Below are 15495 nucleotides of genomic sequence, written 5' to 3'. Positions count from 1 at the left end.
CACCTTGGCAGGGTCGGGTGGTGTCTCCGACTCACCACTCACGTTTCTGCCACTGTCAGACCTCGATTCTGACTCTGCTGGCCACCAGCCTGTAAAAGCCACCAGGAGAGCCACCACCACCCGTCCCCACCCAGGGTTCCTTCCAGGTGGCCCTGTGGGTGGGCACCCCTTGATTTACCACCCAGCCCTCCCCAGGTGAGCTCCTCTCCGCCCCCCTGGCCCCAGCCCCTGCCAGGCCCGAGGGTGGCTCAGCTGCTACCCCTGGGTGCTGGCTTCGCCTGCAGGTGGCCTTTCTTATTAAAATGTGATTGTCCTGAGAAGGGGGCTGTCTCCAGGGCAACCAGAGCTGCGCCTGTGTGCTCATGGCCCAGCCAGGCACCCCTTGGCTGAGCGGAAGGTGCACTTGGCCTTGACCTTGCCTAAAGTTGGCAGAACGGCCCCCTCCTCAGCTCAGCCTTCAACTGTCCCGGCCAGGAGCCAGCGCCGCCCCTCTCGGCCCCTCCCTCGCAACCCTCTAGCCCCACGCTGTCCAGAAGGGCAGCCACAAGCCGTGGTGCAAACCGAGATGTGCCTCTAGAGAAGGTGCCGCCAGATCTCCAAACACAGGGGGCTGGGTGCCTGGCGCACACCTGCCATCCCAGGGGCTCCGGAGGCTCAGGCAGGGGATCGTGAGTTCCAAGCCAGCCTCAGCCACTCAGCGAGGCCCTGGGCAACTTTTCAAGGACGTGTCTCTAAATAAAAAACAAAATGGGCTGGGGAGGTGGCTCAGGGGTTGAGTGTCCCTGAGCTCAATGTCCAGTACCACAAAAATAACAACAACGATGATAATAATAACAACAACAATGATAATAATAATCAGTGGAAAAGAGCTCACTGATGGCTCTAGTGTTGGTTGGGGACGTGGCTGAGTGGCAGATCTCTGCCTGGCAGAATCCCCAGCACCACAAACATCACAAACAGGTGGGAGCCCGACTATTTAAAGTTTCAATATTTTGTTCAAAATATATGCATTGATTCCAGATTGAAACGATAATGATGGAGGTACGGCAAGCTGCTGTGTTCATAAAAAACTAGTAACCTTACTGGATGGATTAATATATGCTTAATTTTAACATTCACGTTTCAACATGAATATTAATATTCTAGCGATTTAAATACCTTCACTTTAACCATTTATTTTTTTTCAAAGAGAGAGGGAGAGAGGAGAGAGAGAGAGACAGAGAATTTTTAATATTTATTTTTTAATTCTCCGCGGACACAACATCTTTGTTGGTATGTGGTGCTGAGGATCGAACCCGGGTCGCACGCATGCCAGGCGAGCGCGCTACCGCTTGAGCCACATCCCCAGCCCCACTTTAACCATTTATCATGGATCAGTTAGTGTTGATCTTTAGGGTGTCTCATTGTTACATAGTACCTCTATTCGATATTATTTAGACAAAAGTTAGCAATTTCATTTTACTGTCAAAAAGATCACTTAGAATAGGTGATACATGAAGAATATTTGCAGAAAGTGCTTGCATTTAAGTAAATATGTGAATAAAATGGTTTTCACGTCTTTTTTTAAGGTAGCTGCTAGAGTCAGTCACTCGTGTGGCTCACATCAAATATCTATGGGACAGCTGCCCTAAAAAAGTGTGTCCTAGATGGTGATTCTTCACCACAGGGAGCAGACCTTCTTTGCATCTTGAGGCCTCTAGGGTCAGGTGACAGACCCATGACAGAGCCAGCCCAGGACGGACACCAGGATTGTCCAGCTCTTCCCTTCCCCTCTGGGAGCCCCCAGGGGCACAAGGACCCTGGAGATGTAAAGCGTCCTGTTGGAGCAGAGGCTTGCCCTGTGCCCCGGGGGCCAGGAGGCAAGGCCAGGGGGACCTCTGTCCAGCGGCAGTGCCCGCTGGGCACTCGCACTGGGGTCTCTGCTCAGCCCTCAGCCCCACCCCACCCCCCACCGGGCTGGAGGGCGCAGGGCCCCGAGCTGACCGCTGACCGAGGGCTCTGTTTGCAGATCTGCATCCAGCAAGGCTGGAAGCCCCCACGGGGCCGCTTCGACGTGCTGCCCCTCCTGCTGCAGGCCAACGGCAATGACCCTGAGCTTTTCCAGATCCCGCCTGAGCTGGTGCTGGAAGTGCCCATCAGGCACCCCAAGTAAGAGGGCTGGCGTGGGGGTGGGGGTCCCCGGGCCCCTCTCCGCCCAGCCTTCGCCCCCTGGCTCCCTCTGCAACCCAGACAGGGGTTCCCAGGGGGTCTTGGTTCCTCCCCATGGTCTTGGGCAATGTGGGTGCCCTCAGGGGCCATCCTGAGAGCAGCCAACCATCGAAAGTGGACCCAATATTTTAAATAAAAACAGGATTCAGCTCAGAATTGAGATTAGGGTGACACAAGCAAGGGGGGGGGGTCACACAGGGAGGGATGGGAGCCTCTCTATTTAAAGTTTCAATATTTTGTTCAAAATATATACATAGATGTGTGACACTAAATTATGTTTTTAATTGCATTAATCTAAAACGCTGCATGAATAAGCAACAGCCTTGATGTCGATGGCGGAGTCTGTTGGGGTCCCCCTAGATTTTGCACCCTGGAGGAGTGCCTCATTTGTGTTCCCTTCCTCCTGGCCCTGGACAGGAGGCCCGGGTCACAAGGCTCCTGGTGCCGCCTGCTCTCTGGGAGCACCCCCAGCCTCCTGGATCCGCTCAGTGACTCAGGCCACATGGTTCCCACTCCACTCAGGCACCCGGCTGGCCTTTGGGGCTGACTTGGTCCCTGCCTCGGTGGTCTTACCTTCTCAAAGAGGAGAAGATCTTACAAACACAACTACTTCATGCTTCTAGGCCCTATAAAGTGACTTGATTCCAGTAAAATGTGGCAGTCGGAACTTTATGATGCCCAGAAGTTGTGAGGTCACACGGACCCAATAGGACATCAGAGAAGGTTTCCCCAGAGTGAGCAGCATTTTAGCTGAGAATTAAGCATAGGGAGGAGCTGAGGGCACAGATGGAAGAGAGAGGACCCCCAGGAAGAAGGAGCCAGCAGCCTGTGCAAAGGCCCTGGGGTAGAAAGGTGCCCCGTGGATTGCAGCAGAGTGATTTCTCCACACTTTCTCCTGGACTCACTCTTAGTGTTGGTTTGGAAGACCCACCGCCACCCAGGGCAGTGGTTCCCAGACCTGGCCTGTCTTGCCGTCTGCAGGTTTGACTGGTTCAAGGACCTGGGCCTCAAGTGGTACGGCCTCCCCGCTGTGTCCAACATGCTTCTGGAGATTGGCGGACTGGAGTTCAGCGCCTGTCCCTTCAGCGGCTGGTACATGGGCACGGAGATCGGTGTCCGCGACTACTGTGATAACTCCCGCTACAACATCCTGGAGGTAGGGTCCCTCGGTGGTCCCCGGGGCAGGACGCCTCAGGCAGAGGTTTGGAGCCTAGAAACTGGAAGGGGAACAAATAGAACCACAATCCGGGTGAACTTCTGGAAGCATCCGTGTGTCTTTACCAGGGATGGTAGCAACGGCCAACACACAGCACGTAGCCCACGCTAACACTGCTTAAGCACCTTATGTATACAGTCAACCCCCCCCCCACTGCCCGGTGTCTGTCTGGGATTCATCCAGGAACCCCCACCGAAGCCCAGGTCCTTGATGTCAAAGGCCCAGGGTGTCCCTGTGACCCACACACCCCCGGCATGCTCAGATCATCTCCAGGTGACTTCTGATACAGTGCTAACCCGAAGGGCTCAGAGGATGAATCATGACAGGGCAGACATGTCTTGGACACGTTCTCTACAGGAGCAAGCTTCTTCCCAAGTATTTTCCTGGGAAGGTTGTTTGAATCTGCATAGACGGAAACCGCGGCTCTGGCTGCAGGGGGCCTTGCGGTGTGCGGGGGCTTGTGTGTTCAGGTGACTGGTCCCTTTCCTTCAAGGTACCGGCTGTGACATTCTCCAAGTTACTGTTCCTATCAGTGGCTTGGAGCCCACCGGCTGTAGCACATTGTCATTTAACCCTCACCTTAACCTTACGGTGTGATAATCCCCTTAAGGTGGAGAAAATGAGGCCTTCCAGAGGGAGTAAGTGACAATCTCAAGGTCATGCAGCAGAGGAGGGTAGCATTTCTCCACAGAGGGTCTGATTCTCCCCCCTCCCCAATGAGTCCTCCTGAAGGATTCAGGTGCTATGTTTAGTCAGCCGACGTCCCTACCAACAGTCTTCAGCGGTTGGCCTCATTTCAAAAGAAGATATGGGGGAACAGAGAAGTTAAGTTCTGGTCCTATGTCACACAGCAAATAAGGTACAGAGTCAGGAGTAGAACTCAGACCCAAGCATTAGGTTTCTGTTGTTTAAATCCATGGGTCCAGGGGGTCCTCAGACTTGCTGCACCTTGGAGTTTACCCTGGGGGCTTTATGATGCCCAAGTCCCCCTCCCCGGAACCCTGATGTTATTGATCTGGTCTGGACCCCAGGCTTCAGCATTTTGTAACATTTTTTAATTTCCTCAGAAGGTTCTACTGGGTAGCACCCCCATCTGTACCACCTCCTGGCAGGAAAGGGGGAAATATTTCAGATAATTTCCATAGATATGGCTCAAGTTGCATTGGGGGATTTTTAGTTTTTTTAAGTCACATAGGTTTTTTTTCTTTTTTTTTTCCTCTGCAACTAATTGTTCTTGTTTAATTTTTTTAAAAAATGCTGTAGAATGCCAGGCACATACTCCTGTCATCCCAGCAGCTCGGGAGGCTGAGGCAGGAGGATCATGAGTTCAAAGCCAGCCTCAGCAACTTAGCAAGGCCACTCAGGGAGACCCTGTCTCTAAAGAAAATATTAAAAAGGGCTGGGGATGGGGCTCTGTGGTTAAGCGCCCCTGGGTTCCATCTTTAGTACTAAAAACAATGCAGGAGCCGCATGACTGCCCACACGACACTTGGCTCTTTCCTAAACCAGCTCGAGTTTTACATGTCTCTGTGCAAAGCAGCAGCTAATGGTCTGCTCTCTGCAAACGCGCCCCAGCTCCAGACCCAGCAGAACCTAACGCCCGGCCTCCGAGAATGCATTACCAAGTTCTCATTGCGCTCTCTGAGTGCATGTCCCTTGCAAGGAGTCGTCACGGGCAGCTAGACGAGCCTGTCACCCGCCCCAGCCCTCAGTTCCAGCTGCCGTTGTATACAGATGGTGACAGCTGGGTGGGAAATGACTTCCCCAGTCCTTAGAAATCGCTGCCTTGCAGCCCTGTAATGAGACCTGGGCTCTGCCGGGGACGGCGTGACGGGAGGTGAGCAGCTCAGCCTTAATTAACGAGCCTGCTGCCGGCTCTGCCCTGCCGCTCCAGAGCCGGTGTCTCCGACTGTCACCAATGCTCTTTCCCAAGTAACTTGACACAGGTGCCAGCTGATGAGGAGGCAGCTCCCAGGTCTCGGGGATCGGGTGTCCCCCAGCTCTCCCTCCACGGCCACCTGGCTCCGTGGACTGTGGACAAGTGCAGACGGGGTTCTGGCCTCAGTTTCCCTCATCTGTCAGAGCCCAGCAGGTGTCCCTCTGAACCCACAGCCCACCATCTTGAGTCTAAGTAGTGACCGCTGCAGACTGGGACAGAACGGGGGGCTTCTCCTCCGAGGAAACAGTCGCTCCTAAATCCATCGGAAGACCACCCTCGGATTTGAAATAAAATCCTGGCTTCCTGGCTCGCCCTCCAGGGTCCCCCCGCATCCAGTCCTGCTTCTCTCTCCCACAGCCCCCACCCCCCGCGGCTCACCCTCCTGCAGGCACACGGGTCCTCCTTCTGCTTCTCAGGTGACCCAAGCCCGATTCCCACCCCAGGGCCTTTGCTCTTGCTCTTCTCACTCACAAGTCCCCGGCCCTGGTCTGCGGACGTCTTGCTTCTTCTCATCTTCTCCTCCTCCCATTTCCTTCCTAGGAATCAACACTGATCATAAAATGAGCCCCCTCCCCACTCTCCGGGCATGTCAGCTCCAGGACTCAAGGGCTCCTTCATGTCCAGTAGATTCTCAATTAAAAACAAAAAAAGCCACAACCACTTTTGCAGGAGTGAGTCCATGAGGGACCGGGGCATGAGCTGGTTAGTCCAGGGACCCACGGTGGCAGCACCCACCCTCCTTCGTTCTGAAGCACCGAGGGGCCCCAGCCTGTGAGTGGGTTTTGTCCCCCTTCAGGAAGTAGCCAAGAAGATGAACCTGGACATGAGGAAGACGTCGTCCCTGTGGAAGGACCAGGCGCTGGTGGAGATCAACATCGCCGTCCTCTACAGCTTTCAGGTAGCCCCCAGCTCACGGGCACGAGAACCTTCCAGAACTTTGGTGCTGAGAGTCGAGAAACCTGGCGACCAAAACCCACCTGGGCGGGTCCTGTCCACCAGCATGACCCCCTTCCTGTCCGCCTGCCTCCCCTGCTTGTGGGTCCTAGGTGGGGACCCTGTGAGGAAAAGAATACTAGATGGGGAGGGAGGTCACCACCTGCTGCTCACGGTGCTTCGGAATCACCATGAGGAGCTGGGCAAGATGACCGACCCCTGTCATCCCCGCGGCTCAGGAGGCTGAGGCAGGAGGATCACGAGTTCAAGGCCAGCCTCAGCAACTCAGCGAGGCCCTGATCATCAGCAAGGCCCTGTCTCTGGCTGGGGTTGTGGCTCAGGGCTTCAGCACCCCTGGATTCCAGCCCAGTGCCCCCCCTTAAAAAAGTTGTGACAACAGGTGTCCTCTGTTCCTGTCCTCTCCTAGGGACTCCTCACGATCAGAGCCTTATGGGTCCCCAGAAAGGGTGTGAACGGAGTTAAGCCCTTGGGTTCTTTGTCCCCAGTCAGAAGAATTGGCCCAGGGTGAGAGCCAAGGTCACAGGGCTCCCAGAGTGGACGGGCCCCAGAGAGGGACGCCCGCTGTCTCGGGGTTCTTCAGGGGTCCCTGGTGGCCCTGCGCAGGTGGCCCAGGGAGGCCGGTGTGGACGGAGTAAGCGCTCCACGCTCTGCGTGTAATAAGCCGATGGCAGGGGAACAGTCCCCACCGTGTTACGTGGTTAAGAGGACAGGTCCCTCCTCAGGGTCTGACACGTCCGTGGGGTCGACTCTGTGGCCCACCCTTGCTGGGGTGGGGGCAAGGTCACCAAGGAAGGGCGGCTGCCCTTGGAGCTAAAGGGGCAGGACAGGTGTTCCCAGGAAGCCATGTGGTGACAGCCCCCAGGGGGTCAGTCCCCCAGACCCCGTGTGTCCTTCCAGGTTGGCGTGAGGTGCCCTTCTCTTGGCCTCCCAGGGGAGATTTGTCCACCTGCCTCCATACTGGACTAGGAGGACAGGACACTCCCTGTCTGAACCACGACGTGTGGAGACCACAGAGCGGACACTTGGTCACGAACACAAAATCACATCTTGTCACTGACCCGTGATGACCCAGGGCAGGGGCAAGGTCTGGGGTTCTCTGGTTTTTGCAAAGCAGGACCAGAGACCAGAGGACAGTCTCTAGAATCGAGGCCAGCTCTGCCCTCGGGGGCTTCCCACCAAGCCTGGATAGATGGGTGGAAACTGAAGTCACACGTCAGGGACAGAGAGGGGGCCCAGGGACCAACGGCACCGAGAACAGAGAACTCGCAGAGGGTGAGGGTGAGGGAGCTGTTGAGATCCCAGCTCGGATCCCTGGGGACCTGGGCCAACGACAGGCAGGCTGGGGACAGCACGGACGGACTGAGCTGACCAATCAGAAAAGCACAGAGGGGACAAGATACGGTGGGTGGAGAGAGGAGCGTCACCTGGACGTCCATTCCCCACCTGGGAGGGGTTTACCTGGGTGACGTTTCATCCGCTCGTTTTAGGACGTCAGACTTTGTATGTTAAGGGGGTTTTACGTCCCCACGCTCACGGGAGAAGTGGGATCGGTGGCCATAAGTAGGAGGGAACAGAATATTAAACCAATGAACAGGAAAAGAAAATTGTTGGAGTCTAGTCACTGCCGGAGGTTCCTCCCCCTTCTTAAAAAGCAGGGAAAGGTATGAAAGACATCGGCACCAACAGGGACTTTTTCCTGGGTGTGATTACAAGTGAGAGAAATGCAGAGAGTCACCAGCTCCCCTCACACTGCTTAGAATCATCTCCAGGACCACCATCTTGTTTGCTTTCTTTTCTTTAAATTTTTATTTATTTTTTATTTTTGGGGGGTGGCGGGAGGGTTCTGGAGATTGAATCCAAGGATGTGTTACCACTGAGCCCTATCCCCAGCCCTTTTTATTTTACTTTATTTATTTATTTTGAGGCAGGCTCTTGCTAAATGGCTTACAGCCTCATTCAGTTGCTGAGGCTGGCCTCCAACTGGCCATCCTCCTCCCTCAGCCTCCTGAGTCTCTGGGATTACAGGCATGCCTTGCTGGGCTTGGCTTCCCCAACTCCTCTGACTCCTGGTCCCTTCTCTTCTCACAGAGCGACAAAGTGACCATCGTTGACCACCACTCCGCCACCGAGTCCTTCATTAAGCATATGGAGAACGAGTACCGCTGTCGGGGGGGTTGCCCGGCTGACTGGGTGTGGATTGTGCCCCCCATGTCTGGCAGCATCACGCCCGTCTTCCACCAGGAGATGCTCAACTACAGGCTCACACCCTCCTTTGAGTACCAGGTCCTGCCCCTTCTGCCCCTTTCCGTGCCGAGTCCCCCCATATCTGCTGTGTATGTTGTGTGGGGAGCACATCTCACTCTGGGCCAGCTCTTTGGATGTGCAAATGCCCAGTGGCCACGTGTGGCTCCTGGCTCCCCCACTGGGCAGCACAGTCTTGCCAAAAGACTAACAGAGACAAAATGAGTGCCCAGAGAAAGTAGGCGGGGACCCAGGGCTGATGGGAGGGGCTGGCAGGACACTACAGGGAGGCAAGGACAGCTATGGTGACCGCAGGTGGAATCCCTGCTCTCGAGGGCTGTGGGGTCGGGCAGCCTCGAGCCCCGGGGAGCCCTGGGCATCTCCATGAGAAGCTGCCGTCCCTCGTGGCAGTGACCAGAGCCCTCTGTCCCCTTCCCAGCCCGATCCTTGGAACACCCATGTGTGGAAAGGCACCAACGGGACCCCCACAAAGCGGCGCGCCATCGGCTTCAAGAAGCTGGCCGAGTGAGTGTCCCGCCATGGGGACCCGGGGTGCGCCCAGAAAAGGGGGACACAGCGGCGGGTGGGTGACCCCATCGCCAGAGGTCGCAACACCTGGGTTGGTAACGTCCACCCATTTCTGTGGGGCCCATGTTCCCCTCGGGGCCATTTTCCAGGGAAGTCAGAACCCGGGGGAGCCTGCCCCAGGCCCTCCCTCGTTCATTGCCTCATTCATTTCCTCATGCGTTGGTCCTTGAGCCAACAGATGAGCACCAGGTACGTTCTCCCCGCCAGGCGCTGGGCTAGGCTCCGCCGGGTCGAGTAGGGCCCGCGATCTCAGGACGGCCCCAGCCATCACCTGGCAAAGAACAAACATGAACAATAGTCAACACTGGGTCTGTGGCACGGGCACCGAGGAGTGGTTCCAGGGGCCATAAAATAGATGTCACCTAGATGTCACCTAGATGTCACTTGGGAGGTCAGGGAGGACGTCCCTGAGTCGGTGAATGAGATAAACAAGGGTTAATGGAGCAAAGAAGGGGAGAGAGGGGGCTGTGGACCAGGATGACCACTGTGGGGTCCTCTCTTCCTGAAGGATGCTCGGCCACCTGGGGGCCGGCTGGGTGGGGGGCAGGGGCCGACTGGGCTGATAGAATGGGGACCCCAGGCTTCTGCCCAAAGGGAGCTCCACCAATCCACCGTGTTGGGCAGCCATCGGGGTGGACTGGGCTAGCTGGGGTCCAGAAGCGTCCGTGTGTGCCAGTCTAGTTCTGCAGCAGGGGCCACCTCTGCCAGGGACCCATGATGGATCCTGTGGTTCCCCCCCATGATTGGTGCCTCCCCTCCCCCTCTCTCCATCCCCTCCCACCCGCCAGCCAAGGAGGAGCCCAAGGCAGCACCCTTCCCCCAACAGGAGGCTCTGGAATATTCTCGGCCAGGGCCACCTTTGGCTCTAGCTCAGCTCCTCTGTCTCCGGGAGGAGAAGGGAGACAGGAATCTAAAACGTTAATTGCACCATGAAGTTTGCAGTAGAAACAAAAGGAGTTAATTATAGATGCGCTGTCATGCTCCATCCCTCCCAGGGAACCCTCCACGCACCTTGAATCCCTTGGGGTTCCCCACCTCCCCGCCCTTAGCTCAGTCTTCCCCCCCTCCCCCGCGTGGGTGGCTCCCCTAGTTCTGAAAAACTTACCACCGATGATCCCCAGGTGGGAGGTGATTAGCGATTTGTTGACACTAAGACTCCTGAGAAGAATGGCTTGGGAGTGGAGCCCGGGTACTCGCCTCCCCCAGCCCCTGCCAGCAGAGGGGAGGGAAGGAAGCGGGTTTGAGGTTCTCTGTTGAGCTAGGAGGAGGCTGCATCTGACATCTAAGCTCCGCAGGGCTCAGGTGACATCAGCATCTTTCTAAACTCGTCGTTTTTCATAGACATTTCTTTTGTGCATGGGAGGTACCAGGTGCCCTGCAAAGCCCTGGATGTCATTGCTGAATAAACCCAGCCTGGCCCTTCCTCTGCAGGTCCCTAAACCCCTAGAACCTTCCGACTCGATGCCTGGTGCATCAACAGTGGTTTGGGGTTTTTTTCCCCCTGTCTCTCTCAAATACACACGCACCCACAAAATAAGCCCCGTGAATGGATGTGAATGAATGAGGGGGTGGACGGGCTTTTTAAGGACTGTCCTTCAAGGCAGCGCACGGTACCCCGAGGTTCACTAGCAAAACCCACCGGCCACTTTAACCCCTGCCTGACTGCCCCGGGGTTGGGGATAAAGTCGCTCAGTGGGGTGCGTCCACTCGGGGGCTCTGACTCTTGAAGCATCAAGGATCAAGAGACTCGATGCTCTGATCTCGTAGATCGTGGTTCTGGCCCCAAAAATCCCAACCTGGTGTCTGTTTCCCAACTTTCCTCCCCCTCCGACTCCCAGAGCCGTCAAGTTCTCAGCCAAGCTGATGGGACAGGCCATGGCCAAGAGGGTCAAAGCCACCATCCTCTACGCCACAGAGACCGGCAAATCGCAAGCCTACGCCAAGACCCTGTGCGAGATCTTCAAACACGCCTTTGACGCCAAGGTGGGCAGCGGGCAGTGCCGGTCCCCAAGCCCCTCGCGGTGAATACGGTTGGGAAGGGGAGAGAGGGAGGTGGACAGAGAGGAACTCTGGCCCCAGGACGAAAGAGAAGATGCGCATCAGCACACCCTGCTGCCAATTTCAGGGGGCTGTCATAGTCCTCTCCCCACGGACCAAGTAGGAGTCCAGGAACCACCAAATGAAATCCCTGTCTCTGAAGAAAAATGTCAGTGGGTTTTTGAGAGACCATCCTGGAGCCAGTTTTAGGAAGTTCTGTGCTAAAGACAGCTGGGGGGGGGGGGCCTCGCGGCTGCAGGACTTCTCAGAGCCTTTAGTGCATGAACGAACGTGCATTATCATCTCCTAAGGAGGAAAGGGTGGGTTATAAATGTCTCCCAGATATAATTTTTCGGGAGATACCAGGGATTGAACTCAGGGGCACTCCACCACCGAGCCACATCCCCAGCCCTAGTTTGTATTTTATTTGGACACAGAGTCTCCCCGGGTCGCTGAGGGCCTCTCTGTGGCTGAGGCTGGCTTTGAGCTCTGGATCCTCCTACCTCAGCCTCCTGAGCCGCTGGGACGACAGGCGTGCACCACTGCGAGCCGGCTCCCAAATATAAATGAGCCTGGGTCATTTCTTTTCATGGGGCACCCCAGCAGATTGGACTTCCTGAGACCCTACTTGGACAGATGTTGTGCGGGTGATGCTGAGACTCAGGGTGACAGTCTCAGATTCATCTGATCCGGGGGCTTCACGCTGCAGAGGGCAGGTTTAGAGAGGGGGGTGGAGCGGGCCACTCAGGTCCAGCCAGGCCATTCCCAGCCTGAATGGGGACAGGAAGAATCCAGGATCGGTTGGCGGTAAGAAGCCCATGGACTGACTTCATTCGAGATCCATCTCTCCTGGCAGCCAGCCCTGGGACTAGGGCCTGGCCCAGATCCTGCATCCTTCACCCCCAGTGACCACAGGAAGGTCCTCCTGCTGCTAACAGGCTTCTGGTCCCACCCACTTGAGCCCGTTAATGAACTGACAGCCCAGAACATCTGCCCCTCTTTCCAAAGGGGACGACTCAAAATGACTCGCCTTCTCCCTCTCTCTCCTCCTCTCCCCTCCCCCCCATCACCTCCCCCTTCCTTCCTCTCCCCACCCCCCCCTGCCTGTGTCCCGCCAGGTGATGTCCATGGAAGAATACGACATCGTGCACCTGGAACACGAAACGCTGGTCCTCGTGGTCACCAGCACCTTCGGCAACGGAGACCCCCCGGAGAATGGGGAGGTGAGATGGGCTCCCCCTCTTCTAGGATGGGGCGCCCTCAGCAGGAAGCAGGAGGGCCTTGCTGGGACCACCCTCCCTCGACACCTGCCATTCAGAACTAGAGTCCCCCCCCCCCAGAGCCAGGGACGTCGGTCGGAGCCAAGTCCTGCAGACCCTGGGCCATCCCCGGTTCTCAGGCTGTGGGTGTCCACTGGTCAAAGAGTCCTAGTGAAAAGGTCACCAGAGGGAGCGCCTTGTGGGGAATGGGAGCTCTAGTCATGAGCCTGGTGGCCCCTGCTAAAGACCTGGGGACAACATTTTTATAAAGGGAAGGCCACCCAGGAGCCACGTGTCGTGGGGGTGGAGTGTCCACGCCTGCCGTCCCTTAAACACCTGACCTTCCATTATACCTGCTGCTCACCTTGGCTGCCCACCTGAGCCCTGGCCATCCCTGATATCTGGCTGCCAGGCCTCGGGCTCCTCGGTGACTGGCCAGCACCCCAGGCCCTGTGCCCATCCCCCTGGCAGCTCACTCATACAGACGTCCTTCACATCTTCCTCCTCTGTTCTGACCTCCAGAAATTCGGCTGTGCTTTGATGGAAATGAGGCACCCCAACTCCATGCAGGAAGAGAGGAAGTAAGTGACCAGTCCCTCCCATGTCAATGACAACCCCTGGGATCCCTGGAAATTCCGTTTTGGCCCCTGGGATTCACATTTGAGTTGTGGACAGTGGTTGTGAACCAAAGTCCACTGAAGACTGAATTTAGCTGGCAGGTGCCTGGGATTCACTGGGGCTGGCATCTCAGTGCCCGGCCAAGTCCCTTCTAAGCTCTGTGACTCAGTTTCTCTGTATGTCAAATAGAGGTGGTGATAGCTACCTTCACATTCTGATGAGTAAGAATCAAGTCCAAAAATGGACGAAAGAGTCCTACGAAAAGCTAAGTGCACGGTGTGTGCATCGTTCTGATTCTCCCCCCACCCCCCGCCTTTGGAGACCCCCATTCAAAATCAATGAAAGCTGCCTCTTGGGCTTTCGATCTGATGCTCACAGTGGACCCGTAGCCAGTGCAGAGGTTAAGTTCAAAAGCTGGACGAGATCACCTCACGAGGCAGAGACGCCCCTGGTGCGCAGACATTCACGAAGGAATCGCACCTCGCCCGGGACTGGGTTCTGAAGGCGTTCCACAAGGAAGGTGGATGGTCTGTTATCTAGACTTCCTCGGAAAAGCCCCAGGACCCTCCGTGAGGGCGCCTGGCGTGGAGCGGATCCCCGTGCCTTAAGATGAGCATCGCATGTCAGAGCTGACTGGCATTCAGAGATGGTGTTGTGCAGAAAGTCACTCTGGGTTTTCTCCCTGCAAAACACACGTGGCCAATCCCATCCCAGAGCCCCTGGTGGCCTGCCCTCGTCCATAGCTGGCTTCAGCACCTTGGTCCTGGGTGGCCTCCCTGCAGGTCACCCCTCACCCCTCCTTCAGGGAGAGATAGGGCTCCATCCATTCTCCCCTCTAGGTACCCGGAACCCTTGCGTTTCTTTCCCCGTAAAGGGCCTTCCCTCCCCCCTGGTGACACTGAAGTCCACGGTCTGGCTGCCGCCCGTGACAGCCGGCACAGGTAGAGCGTGTATGTGTACGCATGCATGCGTGTGCAAGCGTGTGTGTGCATGTGTGTGTGCGCGTGCACCCGTACGTGTGCATGTCCTACACCTCAGCATCCCTGGCCACGGCCCCCCCCCCCGGGGTCTCCAAGTGACCTGGATGGTCACCCAGGCTGTGCCATTTGCCCATTCAACCACCTGGGCAAACCACTTGACGCCCGTGGGTCTCCGTCTCCCTCGGCTGCCAAATGGGGAGCCGTGATCCTGCCCCGCCCAGCTGGGGGGAGCTGTTGCCAGGGTTCCCGGGAAAATAACAACGGGGACAGCATTTGGAGGAACCTCCAGCCTCATACGGATCCACGTGCTGCTATTCTTACCCCACAACTGTCAGCCTGCCTCCCCCGCTAACCACACACACCCCCTGAGATGCTGCATGACTTATTTGGAGAAGTGACTCAATGTGAGGCTATTTTGGGGGCAGAAAATACACTTCCGTATATTTAGAACTTTCCTGATGCCGGAGCGGGCACTTTGAAGAGCGTCCAGTTTAGAAACGCTGCTGCCAGATCGCACAGATTTCTTTTTATGTCTTTTTTTTTTTTTCCCCCTTTTGCATTCAGATTTGTGCATTGGGTTCTCGCCTGGAGTTTGGGGGCTTGGACTTGTTTTTGTTTGTTTCTTTGTCAGGTATTGGGGTTCGGGTTTGGGTTTGTTTTTACCTTGTGTGCAAGCAACACGTACCCCTAGGAGAGGAGAACAGATGGGGGTGCTTTGGGTTTCAAAGTCTCAAGATTCCTGAGCCTCTCGGCTGATGTTTGGGTCCCAGGACATCTTCCTTCCCTTGGAAAATAATTTAATTATATATATATATATAAAGCAGCGATGTCTTTTCATGCAGGGTCTCAGTGCTAAACATTTCTTATGTTTGCCTGAAATGTGACCTGCGACCCAGGAAAAATGTCTAAGATCTTTGACTCTATGAAAGGAAAGCGTTGACCAGAATAGACCAGCCCGGTTCTGCAGAACTTTTGTTTTGGTACCACGGGTTGAACCCAGGGGCACTCTCCCACTAGACCACATTCGCAGTCACTGTCCGCACACAGCTACTGGATTCTTGAGGTGTAGCTAGTGCATGTGAGGACAGGAATTTTCAACTGCATCTCATTCTAATTGATTCAGGTGTAAATAGCCACACTTAGATGATGGCCGCCATATTGGAAAGCACCATATTGGCCGCCATATTGGAAAGCCAGTTCCTGGCTGTTAAAGCAAGACCTGGGGACTAGCAAATTGGCACTTCTTGGGGACTTGTTAGAAGTGCCAATTTTCAGACCCTGCCCCAGACCTCTTGAACCAGAGTAACATTTTAACAAGACCCTGGAATGATTCCCGTGCGTGTTAAAACTCAGAGAGCAAGGGAGCATGGCCTATGGTGAGGGGAGGGTCCATTCTGCTCCTGATGTCTTATTAATTTAGCTATGTTAACGGTATAGGCTCGAATTTCTTAAATC

At 55.7% G+C, this 15495-nt stretch overlaps 1 protein-coding gene across 5 annotated transcripts in view; it reads left to right on the top strand.

The window, feature by feature from the left end:
- Nos1 (nitric oxide synthase 1) overlaps positions 1-15495 on the top strand; it is a 142905-nt gene that overhangs the window by 96073 nt on the left and 31337 nt on the right. For 4 of the 5 annotated variants that reach the window (XM_078039112.1, XM_078039109.1, XM_078039110.1 and 1 more), the window contains exons 9-16: positions 2009-2148; positions 3190-3364; positions 6160-6261; positions 8406-8600; positions 8998-9083; positions 10985-11129; positions 12302-12406; positions 12965-13023. In XM_078039112.1, coding sequence (XP_077895238.1) covers positions 2009-2148; positions 3190-3364; positions 6160-6261; positions 8406-8600; positions 8998-9083; positions 10985-11129; positions 12302-12406; positions 12965-13023 — 1007 coding nt within the window. Of the gene's footprint in view, positions 1-2008; positions 2149-3189; positions 3365-6159; positions 6262-8405; positions 8601-8997; positions 9084-10984; positions 11130-12301; positions 12407-12964; positions 13024-13899; positions 14002-15495 lie in introns of all 5 variants that reach the window. The other variant, XM_078039113.1, reaches the window with a different exon arrangement.

The sequence above is a fragment of the Ictidomys tridecemlineatus genome, chromosome 2 (genome assembly GCF_052094955.1).
Source record: "Ictidomys tridecemlineatus isolate mIctTri1 chromosome 2, mIctTri1.hap1, whole genome shotgun sequence".
Lineage (NCBI taxonomy): Eukaryota > Metazoa > Chordata > Mammalia > Rodentia > Sciuridae > Ictidomys > Ictidomys tridecemlineatus.
The sequence above is the reverse complement of the archived record's forward strand: the minus strand, read 5'-3'. Positions and strand labels throughout refer to the sequence as shown.